General features: G+C 40.1%; 1 protein-coding gene across 1 annotated transcript in view; it reads left to right on the forward strand.

The window, feature by feature from the left end:
• Positions 1–23,647, forward strand: part of LOC145768616 (activin receptor type-2B-like) — a 54,244-nt gene that overhangs the window by 14,167 nt on the left and 16,430 nt on the right. Inside the window, exon 2 of the mRNA XM_082580154.1 lies at positions 15,769–15,917. Coding sequence (XP_082436280.1) covers positions 15,769–15,917 — 149 coding nt within the window. The remainder of the gene's footprint in view (positions 1–15,768; positions 15,918–23,647) is intronic.

Below are 23,647 nucleotides of genomic sequence, written 5' to 3' on the forward strand. Positions count from 1 at the left end.
CGATTCGGTTAGTTCCCTATTCAGCTACCGTACTGTCTTTTTTGATGGACGATCTGCGAACATATGCAAGCATTTAAATGGTCAACTTCAATGACAACTAAGACGTGCAACACTGAAACCCAGGTTTATTCTAAACTGCCACTTAGGTTTTAACTTTATATCTTTTATGTCAAACGCTATTTGGCAACTGTCTTTTTTTCGTTGACACGTTTTCGCTGAGACTTTATCTCATTAACCTCTATTGTTAATCATGAAAAATGTTGTTTTGATGTAAAACACTTAATTTGAACGAACCCAGACAACAAAATTCGTCATTTTTACATTGATTCAACGTCCGCAGATGTTGAATCAATGTAAAAATGACAGATTTTGCCGTCTGGGAAGGCACTCAAAGGAAAACACTGGATAAAATGCAAGAATGCAAAAGAAACGATATTATGGAATAAAATACAAAATTCTTTAAATAAACAAAAGAATCGGACATACATCTCTATTATTATTTTTAATGTAAAATTTCCTTTTGTAGTCCCTTTGTCTGGAACAAATCCAAACTGTGCTGTTGAAATTTCCGATTTTAGTTTTGGTCTCAATCTCATCATCATGATTCGGAGTAAGATTTTTGTTAGATGATTCACAAGGCTAATTGTTCTGTGGAGTGAGCATTCTGTTGCTCTGGTTTTCTTTGGTAAAGTTATGAATATGGAACGTACCATATCACTAGGGATGTTTCCGGTGTCATAAATATGATTTAAGATCTCAGTGGTTAGGTCCATAGGCGTCGAAATAGGGTGGGCAGGGTGGGCGACGCCCACCCTGCCGTGAAACGAGGGTGGGCAAAATATGTTTCGCCCACCCTGTTTTCATGCCACTTATGAAGTGTTCGTTACAATTATTTCCGTTTTTCTTAAACGCTGGACTATCCAATAAGGCGATGTGAAAATCAAAAAATTTAAAAAAATCAAAAATCGAATTATCACACAGGGTGACTATTGCTATGTAGAGTATTTCAGTAAAATTTCACGCAAAAATATTCAGTAACCTTAAACATGTAGTCGATTTTGTCTTTGGCATTTGTTGCCAGCACAGAGTTGCCAGGTACAAATTTTTTGAAGAAAAAACTTTGTTTATCTTTTTTAAATTGTAAAAATTTCCAACTTTAACAACCACAACAACAATTACATATGATGCGACTGCTAGTTGCCCTTTTAGGTAAAGGCTGGCGGTGTACGGTAAGATGTTAAACAATTACCTGGCAACCCTATTTTTGCTTGGTCAGCAAAAACTGATAATATTAAAGCCTTTTTCACTTCTATGGCAAGAGTAGGAATGCACTGTGCATAAGATGACACTTTGGTTTTGTTGTAATAATATGTATTACATAATCACACAACGCACTGCATTAATATTCGATTGTTTTCGCCGATTTACATTTGTTTTTGACAGATATAGTAACTGCAACTCTCCAATGGTAGCTTACACATCAACCAACCAACTTTATATGTGCTTGTAAAACGTGCACAAACGAATGAAGAATAAAGACAATGAACAAGAAACAATGGTGAATATCAAAACATTGTACTGCAGCCAATGAAAGAAAGTCAGATTTCGTGTCTGCTTTCGGCAAGACCCTACGCGAAGCAATTCTCGCCCGAATGAAACCATCCCGTCGTTGATGGCCAGCAACACTTCCACAGTCGGTAGTGACTTCCCAAATGATACGCTGCACAGCCTGAGTATGGGCAGGAAAATGAGGGCATTCAAACTTTGTGTTTATCAAACCCTTTAGTTCATCTATGGTCGAGTCAAGTGTGAAGTAAGGATAGACTCAGTAAGCGTGACATGGTCCCAATCAAAGAAAACAGTGAGTTGGCATCCAAATTTAATTTTGGTTGGGTAAAAGTGCGGACAGAAACATCACAAGAGTTACTGCCTTTGCGAATATTTTCTAACATGTTCACAGAAAAAGATCGCAGAGCAGGATCATCACTGGATACCGGGGCATTGTCACATTCAGATGTACCAGGTGCAGCTGGTTCGAAAGGAGAGTCAATTTCTTCATCAATTGCTGCAGAAAACTGCTGTTTTTTTCCAGTTCTCTTCCTCTATCACTTGTGACTTCTTTGCTGCAGCGAAATCATCTCCTCGCTGTTGTTTGAGGCTCTTGAAAAACAACTTTTTGTGTGAATGATAAATGTAAAGAACACAAAATAATCCATGTAAGTCAGTTCAGTTTGTTTTTATTTCTGACTATCACAACGAAAAACAATATATGCCAAACATAACAAATAATACTCTTTCGGACAAATGGCAGCAAAAATCAGTGATAGTCAAGAAAATTCTTCTCGCCATAGCACGACTAACTTTAGTGAAAGCACAAGCTGCATGCCTTTACAGACATAGAAATCAGAACATCTGAATCACTTTCCCACGAGGAAATGCTTTAGGAAAGCGAAAAATCCTTAAACCACCTACTATCTAGAGTTGGTTGCACTTAGGGATGGGCAATTCAGAATACCGAATCCAGAAGGATTCGGATCCTAAACTATCCGAATCCAAAACGGCAATAAAACCGGGTAATAAGATTCGGTTTTAAAGGTATACATAAGTCTTGTGCGAGCTGTCAGCTGGAAACAGTGAACTGAAAAAAAGTGTGGTTTACTCCCTTTTTTCTTTGCACTGACACCATCCGCAGTTCCGCACTTTCAAAAACATTGTGCACGCGTTGTGCGCGCACGGCTCATGCAACTCTACGTCACTCGCTCGCACGAGCAACCAAAGAAACTAAGCGCGCAATTTTCTTCACGCTTTGTACACAATATGCACAAACGTGCAATGCTTTTTTTCAATCCACGTGCGTATGCGACTCTGCGATAGTTTGACTAGTGGGTGTAACAACATTGAGCAGATGCCCCTTGCTAAAGGAGTTGGCTCTGAAACACCTCAGCATCTTTCGAGCGATTCTTTTCGATTGCGGCTTGACGGAAACTAAGCTGCGCTCCCGTTCAGCGTTGCCAGATGGGGAAATAGAATATCAAATTAAAAAATTCTGGTGAAATTTAGAGGTCTTTCTTGCCAAGCTTTTTGACCTTGGAACCAGATAACTTTTTGGTGAAATCTGGTGAAATTTTTCCTACTCAATTTTTTTCAAGAAAGTTTTTTCAATTTTTTTAAACTTTTTAGCAAATAATCCCTGCTCGTATAAAAAACGTTTTGCAAGAGGTCTGCATATGGATGATGGCAGTGTCTTAAGTCTTAAAAACTATTTGTATTTATGCGAAATTGCTTTATTTAGGGTCAGGGCCATAGCCAGACCGCAGAGCAAGGGGGGGGGAATTTTTTTTAGGGGGGGCCGACAATTTTTTTTGGGCAAAATCATTATAATTGCTGTTGATCGAGAATGTTGCTCGATGATGTTGCTATAGCTGTTGCTCGAGAATGTTGGGATTTTGCCAGGGGGGGGGGCGGAAATTTTTCCGGGCGGGGGGCGATGCCCCCCCTGGCCCTCGGCTGGCTATGGGCTTGTTTAGGGTGTTTTAAATATCTGGTGAAATTTTAGTTACTTTTTGTTGCCAAGCGGCTTCCATCATCTGGCAACACTGCTCCCATTTGGCTGGAAGTCATTTAGAATGCCTTAATGTGTTGCATTGCAACAAACATTTACTTGAAGTTGATAGGATTCAGTATTCTGGATTCGATTCTGGATTCGGTTTAGTATTCCGGAATAATTCTAGAATAGTGAATTATTCTGAATTGCCCATCCCTAGTTGCACTACATCTGCAATGGTGAAGTGGGGTTGTAGGATTGGCAGTAACTCATTCTCCTTCTCATATGGCTCCATTCAACAAATGTTGTTAGAAGAGCCATGTCAATGACAACAACTGACCAACCCCAGTACACAACATATTATATGGGACATGTCTATGCATGACCCATTGACCCTGTTATCAAAGAATATACTTATAAAAGCCTTACATTTCATAGAAAATTACTAGACAAAAAAGTTTGAAAAGATACCGTATATATGTAAGAACTTACCTTTTGTTAACTGTCTTTTGAAGCGTTTTTGTTGTCCTTTTGTCAAGAGGCCCAATTTGGTATAACGGTGCTTCTACTCCACGATAACGTTGAAAGAGGAGAAACCTCAATTGTTTTAGGAATGCGATCTTCATTTGAAAAGAGAATAGTTAGCTTTTTTTCCAGCTTCCTGAAAAATTAATTCCTTATGAGTGCTCTGTCTCTGCAAACGTGCAATTAATTATTTCAACACATTAAGGTTTTGAAAAGTGTCTGCTAGTTGGTTATTGTAGCCTACGTGTACTGTTCATTCATGCAAGCTATATGTTAGTATTTTTAACAACTACCCTTCATACGAATATATACGAGTTGGTCTATGTTTTATGTCACTACCAAGCTTAATTAAAACCGGTCAGAGAAAAAGTTGCAGTAATAAAGTACTTGAGTATCACCTTTAACAAAGTACAGAATGCAAGAACATATCGTAGTGTTGGTAAATCAGCAGTGGGACGCTCCTTGGAGGGTCCAATGACAGAAGAGCTTTCCATGCTTCTTATTCGCTTTTTAGAACTTTTAGGCATGATTTAACAGTTAACAATGCTACCCACAACAAGGTCAGCTTTATGAACTAAAGATAATATGTGAAGAGATTAATGTATTTTTTGAAAAATAAACATAGCCCACTTACAGTACACAGAACTAAGAATTTAAGTGCTGAAAACTTAGTTGTCTGAGCCTTCCGTAATACTATGAACTTTATTAGTGTCATTCTCAAAGCTACATATAAAAAATGCAGAACCACAAACAGCAACTTCACCTGAATAAGCAGTTCTTATTCCAGAAGACCTGATAATTACAGACACTGCCTCTTAGGCCTACTTTACACAATTTGGAAAACCTAGCCTAAACTAACTTTGAACCGAAGCCTGAATGATTATTTAACAACCAAGCATAAAATCATAGCAAACATTTCGGCTGAACACAACTTCTTATCTGAATTTTGCAGCCTTATCTTCAATAATAATCAGCAATTCAGCATCTCAAGGCTCAAGCTATAAATCTCTCAGCAGCAGACAGCAATTGCTCGCGCACGCGTGTGTGCGACACACAACGCGTTTTCCCTAACTAGCCATTCAGAGCACGCTATCTGGATCACGTGGATTGATGCGTTGTGATAGCATTTTTTGTGGAATCACCTTGCAAGAATTAGAAAATACTAACCTTAAAACGCTTACATGTTTACGGATACTGGATTTTATTGCATAAAACTTCACAAAAATACTCTACACAACAGTAGTCACCCTGTGTGATAATTCGATTTTGTCCATTCAAATTTCACATCGCCTTACTATCCAACCAACTGCAGCGCAACTTCTTGTTTTACGCTATGTCTCTCGCTAGGTATCCGACAGAACAAAGCAATTCCGTACCAACGCTGCGTGGAAAAACGGCGGTACGCACTGCATTGTTGTTACTACGGCAACTGCCACAGCTGGCAATTCCTGGTGAGAGAAAGCCACGTTTAATCTTTTCTCCAAATTTGCGTCGGCAAGTTGATCTTTTCTCCGAATGGTCTCACTTTCGTTACGTCACAATCAAACTTCAGTTCCCGGTCAGCGTAAGGGAATGTGAATATGACATCATAATGAACATAACAATAAAATAACCGATACAAACTAAAGACGTACTGAAACAATCGCTTTTACAAATGCGGCAAATCCGAAGGCGCCACTTTAAAGATAACAGGTCACGAGTCACGCGCTTTTTAGGTTGCAAAGGAAAACATAAAAGAAGTTTGTTTAGTTTAGCAGCGCTCATAAGATCGCAAGATGCAAGAAAGAAAACATCCAACCTATTAAAGCTTAATTGCTGCAGCGACGCTAAACGCAGTCTTTGTGAGAAAGACTAACCAAACTTTTCGAAATTAGCGTCGGCAATTGCCGAGGTGATTGTAAGGACAACAAGATTACAAGAAAAAACTAATCTTCTTAGACTACACCAGACTAGAATGTTGATTCAATCTTACTATTGCTGGATGTTTTATTTGGGTTACTTCCTACTTCGCCGGCGCTTAGACACGTGCCCAGCTGGGAGAATCTTTTATAAAAATGTCACCCTATAATTCAGGCCTCGAAACTGAAGGCGGCCATCGCCGCGATTAACCTACAAAAACCGACATTTTGTCCGCCGGGTCTCGCCCTTCCGCCGGCCGCATTTGTCCGCCGTGAAGTTCCGAGAAAATTTTACACAAGCGGCCTTGTAAATAAAGTAGCAGTACTTTGCCACTTATAATCACAAAGGACTAGAAAAGAGTTAAAACACTCGATAAATCACAATACACCCTGTATCATATATGCTTGAATTGTTAACATTATTGAGTGATCAAGCAGCTGATGTCTGACGATAAGCTGGATGCAAGTGACATCACAATACACTTTATTAATGCGATAAATTCAGTCTTCGAAATTAGCGTCGGCAAATGGCGCATTAGCGTCGGCAATAAAAATGCCGAGGCCACACGAGCGCTTGTAACGTTAGGGTTAAACATTCCTCCCAGTCGTTATGGCACAGCATAGATTTGTTCCCTAGTCAACACCCTGATGGATCTTTATTAAAAAGAAAGAGGCCTGTGGAGTGGTATCAAAGCCCGAAAGCCGCAAAACGTGGACGCTTCATTGCGAACGGCAAAGACGGTATAGATTTACAGCCAAGCGATGAGCCTCTTGATGTGTCTGATTCCAGTGATGACACGACAACCTCGTGCTCCGATACAGCATCTGATGATTCCGATTCTGACAGCTAGTTCTTTATCAAACAGACTTTGTGTTGTTCGCAGTATCCCAATTGTGCCGAAATTATGTTAGTGTATACGTAAATCGAGGCAATCTTCTCGCAGGGAGCTATTAATTTGTTACCTGTACCTGGTTGAGCAATTGACGTTATTTTATGATAATTCAACGTTGCTAGATGTCGAATTAATGTAAAACAAACGTAACTTTCTTATTGGGCATTGTTGTTACGCAATATAACCGAGCGGAAAAATTAAATCGATTTGTGCTGACTCGAACGTTGAATCAACCCAAAATTAGCTTACTTTTCCCCGTGAGTTATTTAACGTGAATTACCGCAACAGCGTGCCACGTGCGTATCTTGTAGCTCGCTTTATCGCTACTTTTGGCATTATTACATCACAACAAATCAAACAGTGCGGTCGCGATAGACTACTCTAGTATATTTTTCGCTTCTGCCGAAGTATAAATGTGCTAATTTCGAAGACTGTATGTTGATGCGTGTCGAAGTTCCGATGGCCGCCATGTGCTTGTGATTGGCCGCCGAACAGCTTGCTTCAGTCGGACACGTTTGGCCGCCGGAAAAAAAGTTGTTTCAAGGCCTGCTATTTGCATTGATTTAACTCCAGTGGACGTCAAATTATTGTAAGCATCTACTCCTTGTTGCGCCTCGCTTTCCGTTATCTCGTCCAGCTGATACAGCATCTGATAATACCGATTCTGACTAGTTTATCAAACAGACTTTGTGTTGCTCGCAGTGTCCCAATTGTGCTGAAATTATGTTGGCTTATAAGCTTACGTAAATCGAGGCGATCTTCTCGCAGGGAGCTATTAATATGTTACCTGTACCTGGTTGAGTAATTAACGTTATTTTATGATAATTCAACATCGCTAGATGTCGAATTAATGTAAAACAAACGTAAATTTCTAATTGGGCATTGTTGTTACGCAATATAACCAGCCGGAAAAATTAAATCGATTTGTGCTGATTCGAACGTTGAATCAACCCAAAATTAACTTACTTTCACCTCCCGGTGAGTTTTTTAACGTGAATTACCGTAACAGCGTGCATATCGCGTTGCTCGCTTTATCACTACTTTTGGTATTATTACATCACAACAAATCAAACAATGCGTTCGTAATAGACTACTCTAGTATATTTTTCGCTTCTCGTTTTACATGTTTTAGTGCAATCTTTTCCTAATAAATATTCACAGTAATTGCCGAGGCAATTTCAAATTTTGCCGTTTGGCCTCGGCAACGTTTTTGCCGAAGTAAAAATATGCTCATTTCGCAGACTGAACCATTGCGAATTTGCAAACATACACATTCAATGAAATCTGTTTGAAAACTCTCGCCCACCCAGAATTATTCTCTTCTAAGAAAAAATCGACGCCTATGGTTAGGTCTAAACCCCACTCATCTAAAGCTTCGATAATTTCAACTATAAAAGAAACGATATTGTGGAATAAAATACAAAATACAATCCAAAACTATAGCCGAATAGGAAACTAGCCGAATCGGACTGTAGCCGAATAGGGAACTAGCCGAATCAGGCCATTCCGCTTGAGAAGTCCCATATATAATCTGTGGTGGATCCTGTTCATTAAAGTTTTATTGGTACTTTCACATACAACATTGTAAACGTCAGTTAATAGCAAGTCTCTGTGAGACATTGGATTTTCCGTGCACATACGATTTATAGCGTTTAGAACAGTGCTTGAGTGCTTCCCAACCTTTTTCAGTTCGCAACCCACTTTCAATGCAAGTTTTATTGTGCGACCCACAATGAGATATGGCATCTTTACTGCTGGTGTACGTATTGAAACAGTTAATGCGTCACACTCACAACACATCTAATTGTTACATATTTGTTGCATAATTGTTACGTAATGATAATGTAATAATTTCCCGATTTAATAGAAAACAGGGTGCACAATTCATGAAAATGGAAATTCAACAAATGAAGTGAAAATAAGACAAAGCAGGACATTAAGGCGCGAACAAAACGGCGCAGAAAAAACGGCGCAGAGACAAAATGGCGCAGAGGCAAAACGGCGTAGACAAAACGGCGCCAAAGTCAACGTAACAATTTTTTTTTCTTTTGAAAATACTTAACTCAAGCGCTAGGCCTATTATAGTTGATCAATAATAGTTTTGATTCAAACGCGTTGCTCACTTCAAGTTCATTTGGAAAGCACGAAATAACATTATTGTAAAGAGAAACTACCGTGCAATAATATCTAATTTGTGATAATTAAATGAGTTCAATAACACTCAATGACATTCTTAATTCAAATGCGTTGCTCCTTATATTCGAAGTCAAGTTCATTCGGGAAGTAAAGACCACATTTGGTCGGGGAGCAATTTGAAACAGCGTACATTTGTTTGCAATAAGTTCAAAGATTATGTCGCGTCATTTTCAAGACAAAACACGGCGCTATTAATATTCCCGCATCACACTTTGCTTTCTGTCTCTCACACAAACAACCGTGACGGCTTATCAACTGCCAAGAAACTATTTATTCTGTAATTATCCAGCTGGCAAAAGTGCGACCACAGTGCTTAGACGTGAAAATTGTTTGTTTTGAAAGGTACGAAGATCGGAAACAACTGTTTGCTTGAGATGTAGGCAGATTTGGCTACAAGCCGCAAAAATATATTCTTACACAGCTAACAATTCCATTGTTTTTGCATTGATGTTGATTCAACGTCTGGCAACGTTGAATCAAAGATATAATGGCGGATATTGTTACCTGGATAATTGCTTTGTAGTACAGAATTAGCGCACGTGACAGTTCAGAGAGATGGGTGTCAAAGATAGGATGCAAATCAATATCACAGTTGGACGGAATCTATGGCAAACCAGACGGGTTTTATTTTTACTTTTCGAGCTGGGTACAAATTGCAACGGTTTGCCGATGATTAGCGAAATCAGGAATTGTTTATTTACCACGTTTCTGCAGTAATTGTGAATGGGCGTAATTGTTGAGAAGGTGTCTGTGCTGACTAGACAGCAACGCAGATTACAACTGATTCTTCATACAACTGTTTACAATTCTGGTTAAACTTTAAAGAGTTTACTATTCTGTGTTACATTAACACTATGATGTATGTTCCAGCCAGCAAAACTGGTCCTTTTTACATTGATTTATCGTCAGCAACATTGAAACAATGTAAAAAATACCATTTTTGCTGACTGGGAGAGCATGTACGATCAAAGCATTTTTCTGCAAACTGCGGCAATCGGACTAGTTTTCATCTCACCGACCTCTGTGATGTCACAACGTGAACTTTGACTGTTGAAGTTTTTGATTCAAGCGTGCTATTTTTAGCTCCTTACCAGCTGTATAGTTTTATGAATGGAATGTGGCCTACGAAAATAGTGGTATGGTAGAAAAACACGGTTCACACTCATTGTTTGTTTTGAAATCGCCAAGGTTTTTTTTTTCAAGTCTTTCGCGCTGTCTGGTAAAATAATTAATTTGCAATGTTCTTCAACTGAACGAAACTGCACAAATGAAATTACGCACTGCATTTCACAACAGTAGGCTACTTTTTTTCAGCAATTTAAAAAAAATTTTCCAAAGTTTTCTGGTTTAAACTTTTGGGCATGCTTTCCAACACTTCCCTCTAGCCAAAATAATTTGTCCGTGTCCATTCCTTGGAAGGCCAGTCGCGGACGGATGACATCAAAAGCATTTAAACTTCTTTGAGGAGCAATGCATTTGAATTAAGAATGTCATTGAGTGTTATTGAACTCATTTAATTGTCACAAATTAGATATTATTGCACGGTAGTTTCTCTTTACATTAATGTTATTTCGTGCTTCCTAAATGAACTTGAAGTGAGCAACGCGTTTGAATCAAAACTATTATTGATCAACTATAGCGCTTGAGTTAAGTATTTTTAAAAGAAAAAAAATTGTTACGTTGACTTTGGCGCTGTTTTGTCTGCGCCGTTTTGCCTCTGCGCCATTTTGTCTCTGCGCCGTTTTGTTCGCGCCTTAATGTCGTGGACCGAAAATAAGAGTAGCGATGATGAAGGCGCAGTACTGTTCAAGACCAAACTGCGGCTTGTGAGATCCATAGTAATGTCGGTTTTTTTAGTAAATTTTAATATTCAGTAACATTTAGAAATACTTCGCGACCCACCTGAAATAGCTTCACGACCCACCGGTTGGGAAGCACTGGTCTAGAACACTAATTGCGCGCTGTTTTTTTTTCTTTTTTTTTTGGACATTTATCGGTCATTGACCGATTTCTTAGCAAAATGTCCGAAAAAAATATAGTCAATTTGGTCAAAAAGTCCGAAAAACTATATAGTCAATTCGGCCGGGTGTTGCATGGTTGAATTTCGCTGATGAACGCTGAAGAAACGTTTGTATGTTCTAACTTTTGGGTCATTCCATGCCAAATGAGCAAATTTTTTGGAAAAATTACACCACATGTTATAGATTTTGGAAAAATTTGACATATATACTTGTAGATGTCAAAGAAATATTAAGAATGCAAAAAAGAATTTTGAAAATTTTTAAACATTGGTGGAGTTATGGTAATTAGAAAAATCACCATTTTTGCCTGTTCCGCTTCAGTGATTTGTCCAATTTCTTGTCATATTTCCAATTTCTTAACTACGATCATACAATATGGCTGAAAATTGCTAGACCGACATTTTAAGACCCAAGGAATCCAAAAATATATAATACATTAAAAAGTTGTCAGAGAAATGCTTGATATGATTATAGAGGTTTCAATTTAATACATGCATTTTTCAGAGGCCAAACTTTGGGGGCCTGTAAAAAAATGGGTATAAAAATTAAGAACTGAAATTCACATGTTTTATACTTATACCAATACTCTTTCATGTCAAATAAAAAATATGAATTAATTTTGATAACTACTATGATAAAAGCTAAGTTTTCTGACTTGCAAATTTTGTACCTTTTACACTCATTGTTCAAGATTTTTGTCTATGACATCACAATTTACATTATTGCTTGTTAATGACATCACAATTGACATATTGTTTATCATGACAATTGTTATGTAGCTCATGAATGAATTGAATACTGATACCATGCACTTAGGTTGAGGTGAGTTCCCTATTTGGTGAGTTCCCTATTCGGTGAGAGCCCGTTTCGGTGAGTCCGATTCGGTGATTTTTTGAAATTTTTTTTTTAAATTATTGGGTACTGTAGCCTAATTATCATTGCCGTTTATGGTTAGAGTTTAGAGGTGAGAGTTAAGGTCTTATTTCAACGTTAAAACGATGTAAAAGCGGCAATGATAATTAGACTATGGTGCCCAATAAATTTTTAAAAAATTTCAAAAAATCACCGAATCGGACTCACCGAATAGTAGCAGACCCGTGAAACTCAGCGTGAGAACTCTCATTTCCTCCATTCCACAAATTTATCAAGTTTCAATGTCTACAGGGGCTGTTTGAACTGCATTTAAATACGAAGTTACTAGGGTTTAATCTTTTTATTTTAAAGTAAAAAAGAAAAGCCATATTTTATGATCTAAAACAGAAAATATGACTTTATCACTTCTTAAATTGACCCCGTAGCAATGTCTTTGTTTCACTGTTATCGGTTTGACAACTTTCTGCACCACCAAAAAAGATATGACTTTAATGGCTTTAACTTGCATCATCAGCATCGGTATTGCAACTGACAAGTTTCGATAACGGTTACAGGCCTCGAAATTTGTACTTTCTTCCGGCGGTCAAGCATGTCCTACCGGATTGGCCTTTTCAGCGGACATTTAATATCTCAACCGGACATATTTTTTACATGTAGATTTTGCACAAAATCACACTACAGTATTGTGTAGTCGTGTTTGTAGAAGAAGATTTTCTACAACAGAGTAACTCTGCAATGGTTGATGGCTTAATTAACCGACCCTGAAGTATAGGCTACTGGAGCAGATTGCTTGCAAATAAATCAGTGCGTTAATGACAGTCGTGTAATGACGCAATAAACACAATTGAAAACAACAATCCAAATTTCCTTATTACAAAAGCTACTACGATCACTTATTCCGTGGTTTTCGCGTTATAGAATCGTTGTGCCAAGCGATTACTGCCGGCGCAGGGTTGTAAATCTCCACGTAAGGACCGTCCAGACAAATGCGCATTAGTGATTCAATAGTGTTAGACCACAATAGTGTTAGTGTTAACTATCTAACACAATAGTGTTAGTCTAACACCCTCCCTTCTGTGCAGAAATTCTATTTCTATCAGTATCAGCGTGAATAAGGTCGCCACATTCGCTTAACACTTCCACTGCCGGCGTTTTGAAAAAATAGGAGAAGTTTTCCTCCTCCTCCTGTTACCATGGTATTGAAAAAATATGTTGCCAAACTGTTGAAACGCACTTTGTAATTTTGGAGCAAATCGGTGTTGCAATTGATCATCGAAATGACCATTGCCTTTACAAGCGCGCCAGTCAGCAAAACAGTTTTTTTTGCATTGAATCAACCTGTTTAGACGTGAAATCACTGAAAAGAAAAACAATAGGCCAACTGAGTGATCCAACGTATTCAGACATTGAATCAATGTAGGCTAAATCCAAACTGCTAGGCTAATTCGGTTCTTTGAACAAATTGAATGGCTTTGGTAAATGTTTCTCAGTTGCAACCTATACGTAGTCAGCAAAAGTTACCTTTTCACACGATTTCAACATCTGGCGACGTCGAAACGATGTAAAAATGACAAGTTTTGCTAGCCGGTAGCTAGGCTACTGTACCGAAGTTTAACTTAACCAGTTAGGTGGTTGCCAACATATTTCCTTTCGATGAAACCTATAGGCTACCACGTTTGGTTAGCCTTTACAATACATTCAAAAGTTTTGTTGACATCATAGCATGGTCATGGCCTATATTCATAAGAAAATGTTTGCTTGGATTTTTTTAGCGACTAGGTTTAGGTAGCCTACAGGACTTTTAGCTAGTACCGGTAAGCAGTTTAGTGACCCTAAATGAATAGGTAAATTAGTCAAAACCTTAAAAAATAATAGAATATTTCAATTACCTTGCTAGATAAAAAGTAAGCTCTTTTACATGACCTATGTGCATTGATCAATACACTTTTCTGACTAGTAGCCTGACTTTATACTAGTAGCCTGGCGTAATAGCTCCGGCATCAAACCTAAAAGTTATTGCTGAATTTCAAGCTTTTTCACACTGATTGGCGTTTTGATTTCTATTTAATTTTTTAAGATTTGACAGGGAAATGAGTTAAAAACGTTTTTGTTAGTTTAAAATTGAAGCAACCTGTCAGGCCCCAGGATTGGCAACACAGCAAGCCCTTTTGGGGCATTATGATGTCATGGGGTGATCAATTACATCACAAATGACAGGATATCCTGTCATTTGGCAGTGAAAGTAGCACGTGCGGAACCCAGCTGAGACTTGCTTCTCTGTGACGTTTCTTTTTAACAAACGATCAATGTAACGCAATGATCCTTATTGTTAAAATTAGAATACATATCCTGCCGAAAAGTTCAGAAAACTTTGTTTCAAGGCAACATTGCAAGGCGTTGAAATAATGTAAAAATGGCTACTTTTGCTATCAGCTTGTTAACCATGCCACTCTTATGTGATCTTTAAAGCAATTGCCTGTAGGCTACTATTATTGTTGCAGCTCCGTATTTGTTCGCGTTAAACAAACAATTGTAACAATTCAATTTTAAAATATATTTTTGCTGCATTAGCTCTATTTTTGTCAAGAATTTTGCGGCGGTCATTTATGACCGACCAATGAGTCGGCTTCGGCAGACATTCAAGGTCATTCCGGAGGTCATGACCGCCGGAATTTCGAGGCCTGCGGTTAGGGAGCGTTCATAACTGACTTAAACCACTCTTTGGCCATTTGTTGGCCATTTGTAACTAAGTTTAATTGAGTAGTTGCTCTCAAGCTTATGTCGGAATGGCCCGTTTCGGTGAGTCCGATTCGGTGAGTTCGATCCCTTAACGGGGGATTTTTTCAAAATTTTTTTTTAATTTTCGGGTACCGTAACCTAATTATCATTGCCGTTTTAGGATTAGGGGTTAGGGTTAGAAGTTAGGAACTCACCGAATCGGACTGACCGAATAGTAGCAGACCCGGTCAAATAGGCACACACACTGTGGCGTCAGGGTATTTCGGTGAGAAACACTGTGGCACCCGGTCATTTATATGCTATTCCTAGTAAAGTCTGCATTGTGGTTTCTAGGTGGATTATTTTGTTATTTGCAGTGTTTCATTGTGCATTTTCCGTATTTATTAATTGTTTGATAAAAATCTTCATCCTTACACTCCGTGTACCTTTTCAAACAAAAGAGCAAGTGGGTTCTTTGCTGTACTTGCATATAGTCAATATTCAGGCGCTGCACATTAAAATTTTTACCACCCACTTGAACAACATAAAACAACATAAAAAAAACAAAAAACAACATATTTTTCTGTTCAATATAGCATTTTGTGTGAAAAGCATTGCCGGTTTAAGCAGCTTCGCTCACAGAAGCCATAGCATTTTTTGTGTGAAAAACATTGCCCTAGTTGCTCTACCTGCCAAGCTGATATAATCTGCACACTTTACTAGGACTAGCACCTAAATATCCTTATGCCACAGTGTGCGCACCTATTTGACCGGCGCCTAACTGTCTGCACCTAAAAGATATGCTTCCGCATTTAGACTACCACTGCTGTATAAAAAAAACACCTAGTTGAATTCCATACAACAAATTCAGTTGAAAACCCTCACCAAACATGACATCATCTGAAATTTTCTTGCTTTCGAGTAATTTAGCCATAAGTAACCACTAGCCATAACCATCATCTCTGAGGCTATGGTTAGTTGGTTACTTGTCATGTATAAAATATTGCATTTTGTTTTCATTCAATTTTGCACAAAAACTTACTGGTAGACACCAGTTATACCAAAAACTTGCTCAATAATTTTAACAATTTTTTTTAAAGGTTGATGAAGTATGTAATACCACAATCGACTGCCAGCCAGATGGACTACACAAGCATATCCATTGCTTCTCTTTGTGGAACAATGTGTCTGGTGTAATTAAAGTCGTAAAGAAAGGCTGTTGGAACCAACATACGCCATGTATTGGGAGGTAGAACCGTAGATATTAGACCGCTTCAAAAACAGCCCAAAAAAATTTTTTTTCGGAAACTTTCAAGTCTTACCCCCCCCCCCCAAAAGTTTCCATTTACTATAAAAACACCTTGTGTGAAATATTTTTTTTAAATATTAATGTTTAGGGGTTCCCCTGCCCCCCCGAAATTTAAATGTTTTTTACAAAAAATGTCAAATTTCAGATAGCTGTATTTCATAAACTTTTCATGCAAACATATGCAAACATGCAAACATATAAGTGTTGGGGTTTATTTTCATCAGCATGGTGAGCACTATAGGTAGAGCAAGTTAAACAAGGCAAAATTTGTATTAAAAATATTTTCGATTATTAAATTTTTTCGTTTATCGTAATATGGAAAAAGTTGAGTTTAAATAATTGAATTTTACAAATACCTATGTGAAATTAGTAACTTAACAGGATTCAGCTCCTTCAACAGTATGATATACACACAAGGTCATAATGGGTACCCCACCCCAAAAGTGGGTATTATCTGTTTAGAACAGGAGTTGCATGGTGACCAACCACTCATTGTTGCCCAGTTAAGGTGTTTTTAACTGGCTGGGAAAAGTCCTTGCGGTGACGAGAAGCAACTTGCAAAAGATACTGTAGCTGATCTTCATCCTTTGTCAAGTGCCCAGAAAAGCTTTGCACAAGGGCAACGCCTCTTTCTGCATGGTCATTTTTGACAACAAGTGACTTGCAGAAAGCTCTGGCAGTCTGGTAATTTTCATTTCCTTTCCACTGTGTTGCTGGCAGCTGAAGAAAAGAATCTGGAATCTTCAGTTTAGTTTTTGGAACAGTGATCGTGTATTAGAAGTAGCAAAAGTTTGCAATGTTTTGCTGTCTTATGCCACACGTGCATGATGGTTAGCACCCGAGACTCGAAACCGGGTTTCTCGAGATGATAGAGCTCCAAGAAATAGCAATGCTAACTCCATAACCTCCCGATAATCATTATGGGTTGCGATTTCATGGTCAATGCTTTGTTGAGGAACTCTACTAGCTCTTCCCTAACGTCCTTTACATTGGGCTTTTTTTCGGTCATTGACCAATTTTTTAGCAAAATGTCCGAAAAAAATATAGTCAATTCGGTCAAAATGTCCAAAAAAATATATAGTCAATTGACTATATATGACCAAAAAAAACCGAAATAAATAAAATTGACCGAATTTTTTTGAAGTCATTTTGGACAAATGACCAAAAAGACTCAACAAAAAAAACAACTCAGCCTTCCTAGGGTGTTACATTTTTTTACAACTTAGGGCAAAATCATTTATTTGATGGGTTTTTGCACAAAAACTAGTTAGCACAAAAAATAAATTTAAAATATTTATATTTTGAGGTTTCACGCTCTATGGGTTCTTCTTCGTCGTATGAGCTGTTCTTCCGGACTATATGTTTGGACATGATGTCATCAGCCACTTGACAGTCTCGTCATCCAGGGCCTTCAGTCCAAGCGTTCCATGTGATGGTTGATGGATTGGGCAGTCATGGACGACATGATCTACTGTCTGGTCTGTGGCGCCACACTCGCATCCCGGTGAGGGAGCCAGGCCCATCTGCACATGTCTGAACGAAAGCGACCGATGCCGGTTCGTAGGCGGTTAAGCCAGACCCATGCAAGTCTTGCGAGGGACATTCCCGGAGGGTGGAGATCGACGTCGGGTGGGAAATCACGGAGTCGGGAGGTGTTGTTTTGCCACTCCATGTTCCATGTGTAGTTCGTCCAGTGTGCCGCACTTATTCCAAGATCTTCAACGTTGTTCAGAAGCTGTCGTGCGGCGGGCACAAATGGGCGTCTTGATTTCAGTCGCTGCTGCCCTCCAGGTAGGCGCTGGAGTGTACTGTGGAGGAGGTGGTCGGGGTCCAGTGCGCGACAAGCAAGGGAAATCATGGCTCCTTTACGGCGAAGCTCAGCAGGTTGGATGCCTGCAAGGATGGGAAGGCAGTCCGTTGGAGTGGGACGCAGGCATCCAGTCACAGGGCGTAGTGCGTCATTGATAGCGGTGTCAATGTGGCGGGTGTGAGAGCTGCGGCACCACACTGGTGTGCAATACTCGGCGGTAGAATGGACGAGGGCCAAGGTAGCTGTGCGAAGGGTTTTCGCATCAGCTCCCCAGCCGGAACCCGCCAGCCGCCTCAAAAGTGTAACGCGCGCAGCCGCACAGATAGTTTTTTGCGCAGTGACTCCAGGTGTCGTCGGTACGTGAGTGACCTGTCCAGGGTTACGCCGAGGTAGGTGGGTTCGGCGCAGTAGGGGAGGTGTTCGTCATCGGTGGTAATGTTGATCTCACGTTTTGCTTCCTTGTTGTTTAGATGGAAGGCCGCCGACACTGTCTTTGCCTTGCTGAGCTGTAGCTTCCATTTCTAGAGATATGTTGCTATAGTTGACATGTCCTGGCTTAGGTTCCTCCCCATTGACTGCCAATCTCCAGCTGGATGCAGGAGAGCCAGATCGTCTGCGTACACATACTTCCTGGAGATGGTGTCAGGCAGGTCATAGATGTAAGTGTTAAAGAGGAGGGGAGCCAGGACAGAGCCCTGTGGGACGCCGTTCCTGTGTCGACGTAGTCTACTTCGTCGGCCGCTACCGGTGGAAAGGGTAAAGCTGCGGTTTTGCACAAGTTCCAAAATCATATGGACCATGTGCCTGTCAGGAAGGAGACAGAGTAGTTTGCAGGTAAGGCCGCTGTGCCATACAGTGTCGTAGGCAGTCGTGAGATCGACAAACACGGCGCCAGCCTTATTTTTTGCCGAGAAGCTGTCCTCGATGTCTTGGGTCATCAGAGTAACCTGGTCTACGATTGATCTTCCGTGGCGAAAGCCGGCTTGTTCTCAAGGGAGCTGAGGGTCTATTATTATCGGTTCGACACGGGCGTAGATTAGTCTCTCGAGTATCTTGAAGGGGATACAGAGCAGAGAGATGGGACGGTAGCTGTTCGAATCCCTTGGGGGCTTCTTCGGCTTTGGGACTGCAACCACTAAGGCTCTTCTCCAGATTCTTGGGATGCGCAGGTGACGCAAGCAGCAGGAAAGGAAGTCTTTTAACCAGGACCTCATAGTGGGGGCAGCTTGGAATATTAGTTCCTGGCATAGGTGGTCAAGGCCCGGGGATTTGCCTGGCTTTAGGTGCTGGAGAGCGGAGGCAAATTCTTCTGGGGTAAACTCACCAGAGATGTTGCCCTCGACAGGTGTTGGGACCTTCCAGAGGTTTGTCATTTCCTTGAGGACGGACTTGTCTGATTCACGGTCTCTCGTTCTGTGCACTCCACTTTTCACAAATTGTGAAGCGATGGCATTTGCTGAAATGGGGCATTGGCGACGAAAGGCACGTGATCTGCCAGTGAGGTTGTTGAGTGTACTCCATGCTGTGCGGCTGGAGTGCGTGAAGTCAATTGAGTCTATGGCTTCTGTCCAGCGCTTCTTCCTCTTTGAATCCAATCTTGCCAGAAGGGCTGTTGCTGAGTTGGTGGTGGCGGTGCCCTGGGGGGAATGGAGGAAGTCGCGGTAGACCCTGTCGCACTCCACATCCCAGCAAGGTATGTAGTTTTTCCGTCGACCCCGCGGATGGAGTTTTTTGCCGCAGATATGATTGCATCACAGAAGTCCTGGTAAGCTTCATCCACTTTGATGGTGTGTGGAGATGGGAGGTACTGCGTAGCTTCGTTTGTGAGGAAGCTGTAGTATTCCCAATCGACCTTTCTGAAGTTCCATCGCTTGACAGGTTTGCTCGGAATAGGTGTGGCGAGCAAGGGGGCCGTGATTAGCGAGGGTCGGTGTTGAGACCTTGGGAACTTCTCTAGCACACGTCTGTCCGGCTGGCGATCATTGGAGTCATCACTTGCGAAAGCCAGGTCTGGGTTCGTGCCAGTGTTCCAACGACCAGAGTGGAAGCTCGCTGCGTCTTAGGATCGTATAAGAGGGCAAAGTTGTTGTTTGTTGCCCAAGCGGCCAGACTTTCTCCGTCGTTGTTGATGGAGTTGTAGCCCCAGTCAGCGTGGTGGCAGTTAAAATCGCCAGCGTAGAGGCTGGGGTTGGGGAACACTGGGATGGCTGTTGAAGTTATCTGCGAAGGTAGGGGCTTGTAGACACTGACGATGTTGTAGCCTGCTACATCTACACAAAGCCACTCGATCTCCGATTGAGCTTGGGATTGGTCAACCAAGGACCAGCTCAGCCGGTAATGGACAAACGTGGCGAGGCCGTGTTTCCTGCTGCAGGTTGCGCCTGCGAGTGTGAAGTGGGTTATTACCAACTTATCCACAGATGTACAGTGAGTCTCCTGGAGGAGGATGATGAGGGCTTGATGCTTGGTGGCCAGGTGCTCGATGATGTTGAGCTTGCTAGCCGTGATGCCCTCAGTGTTCAGCTGCAGTACGGTGGGTCGTCGGTACTTTTCGACAGTGCGAGCACTGCCGTGCCCTGAAAAGGGCATTTTCCTACCCACCCTGCGCTGAACAGTCTCGTAGCTCTTGTTTGACAAGCTTCGTTTCGCATACGTATTTTGTATAATTTCGTATGTTACTGACGGGGGGACCACGTGAAGGTGCTTGTCTTCCTCCCCTATGTGCTCTATGGGTAATATTGGTAATATTGCTCTATGTGTAATATTGGATAAAATCTAAAAAATTCAAAAAAATGCAGGATTTTTATGCCTGCTATTTCTTGGATTTATTCATGTGTATTAACTTTTTTTCAGGAAGTAGGCTCTAAAAACATTAGTTTATGAAATCAAGTTGTTGTGTATTTATCTGGCAACCTAGAACATGAAATGATATCTTCACGTGTCACTAGAAATCGGACTAAAATCTTGGATTGCATTGGTTATCCAACTGAGTTACCGCAGCTTCAACTTCCTATTAATGGTGATGTAGCAAGAGCTTTCTTTTGGTTAAGAAATAAAATAATGCTTGATCAAAATACTGAAAAAATTCCTACATTTGTTGAAGTAAAGACATTGTTAGTACAAAATATCATTCAGTTGTGGGAAAAGCTAGTCTGTCACATGTTAACATTGATCGTGTAACTCAAATGACGAAAGAACTTTTTGATCAGGTGAAAAAACTTCAAGCTCAGCCATTATCTCGTCTAAACTCCCCAGCATAGCCTATTTAATGAAAGTAGCTGCATTTCAGAGTAAACTTGAGAACTTATTTGATGTGAGTTCCTGTAAGTGCAAAATAACAATTGAGCAGCAATGGCACAAGACAACAGTATGCAAATGTGATTTTGAAAGGCGCATTCCAGTGCTAGAAGCAAGGTTTTTAATTGATCAGAGAAATAGGAGAATACAAGTGATTGGTGGTTTAGATATTCAGGAAACTGAAGCTAATATGAGAAGAATTAGCAAATACAGCTGTAGAAACACGGAATGGCCCGTTTTGGTGAGTCTGATCCCTTAACGGGGGATTTTTTCAATTTTTTTTTTTAAATTATCGGGTACCGTAGCCTAATTATCATTGCCGTTTTAGGATTAGCGGTTAGGGTTAGAGGTTAGGAACTCACCGTATCGGACTCACCAAATAGTAGCAGACCCGTAGAAACAATAGACCAGAACCATGTAGAATTCTTTATGGACAAACAATACAGGCAAGCAGTTCAGCAATTGATGAAACTGAGTCGAATAGTGACGATAATTATGAAATGGAAAGTGCAGAAATCCAAGTTGAAGAAGATGAGGCTGAGCCATCTAAGCATACAAAAAGGTTAAGTGTTGTTAGCACAGATAACTGTATTATGGCGGATAAAAAACTGGCTTCAAACCGTTTATCATCATCACTAGGCTATTGAACTCAGCTGCTGAAATATTTGGACATCCAGAAGCAAAACGATCCCATGTTACAGTTTATCGGCATAAGTTGGCACTGAGGAACACGTTGCTTGGTGAAGTAGAAGAAAAAATGATTAATGCTGTATACCATCAGCTATGCTTTGATGGAAAGCGAATATTCAACAGAGAAAGACTAGTATCTAGTATGTTTGGCCAATTTCACTGATGAAGAAATCTTCATAGCTCTTAAAACTTTTAGAAGAAATGAGAGCGTTACCTGGGAAGCTTGCTTTTTGGCAATAAAGGAGTTGATCCAACCCAGCTTTTTCAAGAAGATTCTATGTGTTATGACAGATACAACATCTCTTAACACAGGACACAGGCGTGGAATATGTGCAAGAATTTCACAGCATGTTAATACAGAGTATGAGCATGATGTGCTGTTATTGGAATGCTTATTTCACATAGTCGAATTGTTTTTGGGAGATGTTATTGCAGCATAGATTGGTTTGTAACTTTATTTCGAAGATTTCAAAACATCATCTTCTAGCTAATAATTTGACCACCCCTAATTTAAAACCAACTACAAAAAGTCAACAGATTTTATCTGAATTTTTGGATGCTGAGTCCACTAAACCTGCTTGCAAGAAATCAATTCGAGATGATCAAGCAGTTTTACTAGCATTGGCTTGCAGTACATTCAGACAAGTTCCAAGTTCTTTCCAAAAATATTTATTTTACAAGCAGGAGACAGTGGGACATGCAAGATGGCTAACAACTGCAAATGGGTATTTGTGCATTTTATCATTTTGTCCATTTCAGTTGAGTTCCTCGCAACATGTTGTTCTGAACCAAATTTCCCAATTTATTGTTGATGTTTACACTCCAATGTTTTGTTCCATTTTAAAAGACCCAGTGCGGTTGAAGGACCAGCCTTAATGCTTCTGGCAAGAGATTTAATGCGAGCATCGGATGCTGATATTGTTAAATATGCGAAATCTTGCTTCATTTGCCATTCGGTTCTTTGGCTTTCTCCTAAAAATGTTGCCATCTCTTGCCATTCAACAAAACCACCACTCACTTTAAATCAAATTAAAGACATATCAGTGCCAGCTGTTGATACAAGAAAACTTGTATGGTCAGCTAGACCCCTCAAAGCTTTCTTTGATATCACCAGTAAATGTTCTCCTTGTATTTCATTGGGTGACGGAGGAATATGGCAAAGTTTCAAAAATAACCAAATGCCAAATGAAAGACCAATTGGGAATGTTAAGAAATGCTTGGAGGAAAAGAAAATCAAGGATAGCAATGATGACATGAGTGATGAAAAACTGAAAAAGATTGATACAGCGATCAGAGGATATGTTACTTGCATGGGGTCTGCTACTATTCGGTGAGTCCGATTCGGTTAGTCCGATTCGGTGGGTTCCTAACCTCTAACCCTAAACCCCAACCCCTAACCCTAAAACGGCAATGATAATTAGGCTACTGCACCCGATAATTTAAAAAAAAAATTGAAAAAATCCCCCGTTAAGGGATCGGACTCACCGAAACCGGCCATTCCGACTTGCATGACCACCAGTCTCGAATATCTGTAGGACACTTGATTTTTTTGTAATAGTTCGTATATTTAAAATATACAGATACACTAGTGAATTGTGGACTATGAGAGTTTGATATTATTTAGTAATACAGTGCATGTAGTTAAGGGCGTTGGCAGGAGGGGGCAAGGGGGAGCCTTGGCCCCCCTGGAATTTGAATAATCAATATGATTGTGAAACGCACTATTTCAATAAGAAATGCCCCAAATTTTCCACTTAGCCATGACCAGAGGTGTAAAGTAACGAAAGTAATTCTACTTATGTAGCTTACTCAAGTGGCGCCCCCCTATAAAAAATGTCAAAATTACAAAAAAAAAATACAAAAACGCCCCCCC

Source organism: Aplidium turbinatum, chromosome 4 (genome assembly GCF_918807975.1).
Source record: "Aplidium turbinatum chromosome 4, kaAplTurb1.1, whole genome shotgun sequence".
Lineage (NCBI taxonomy): Eukaryota > Metazoa > Chordata > Ascidiacea > Aplousobranchia > Polyclinidae > Aplidium > Aplidium turbinatum.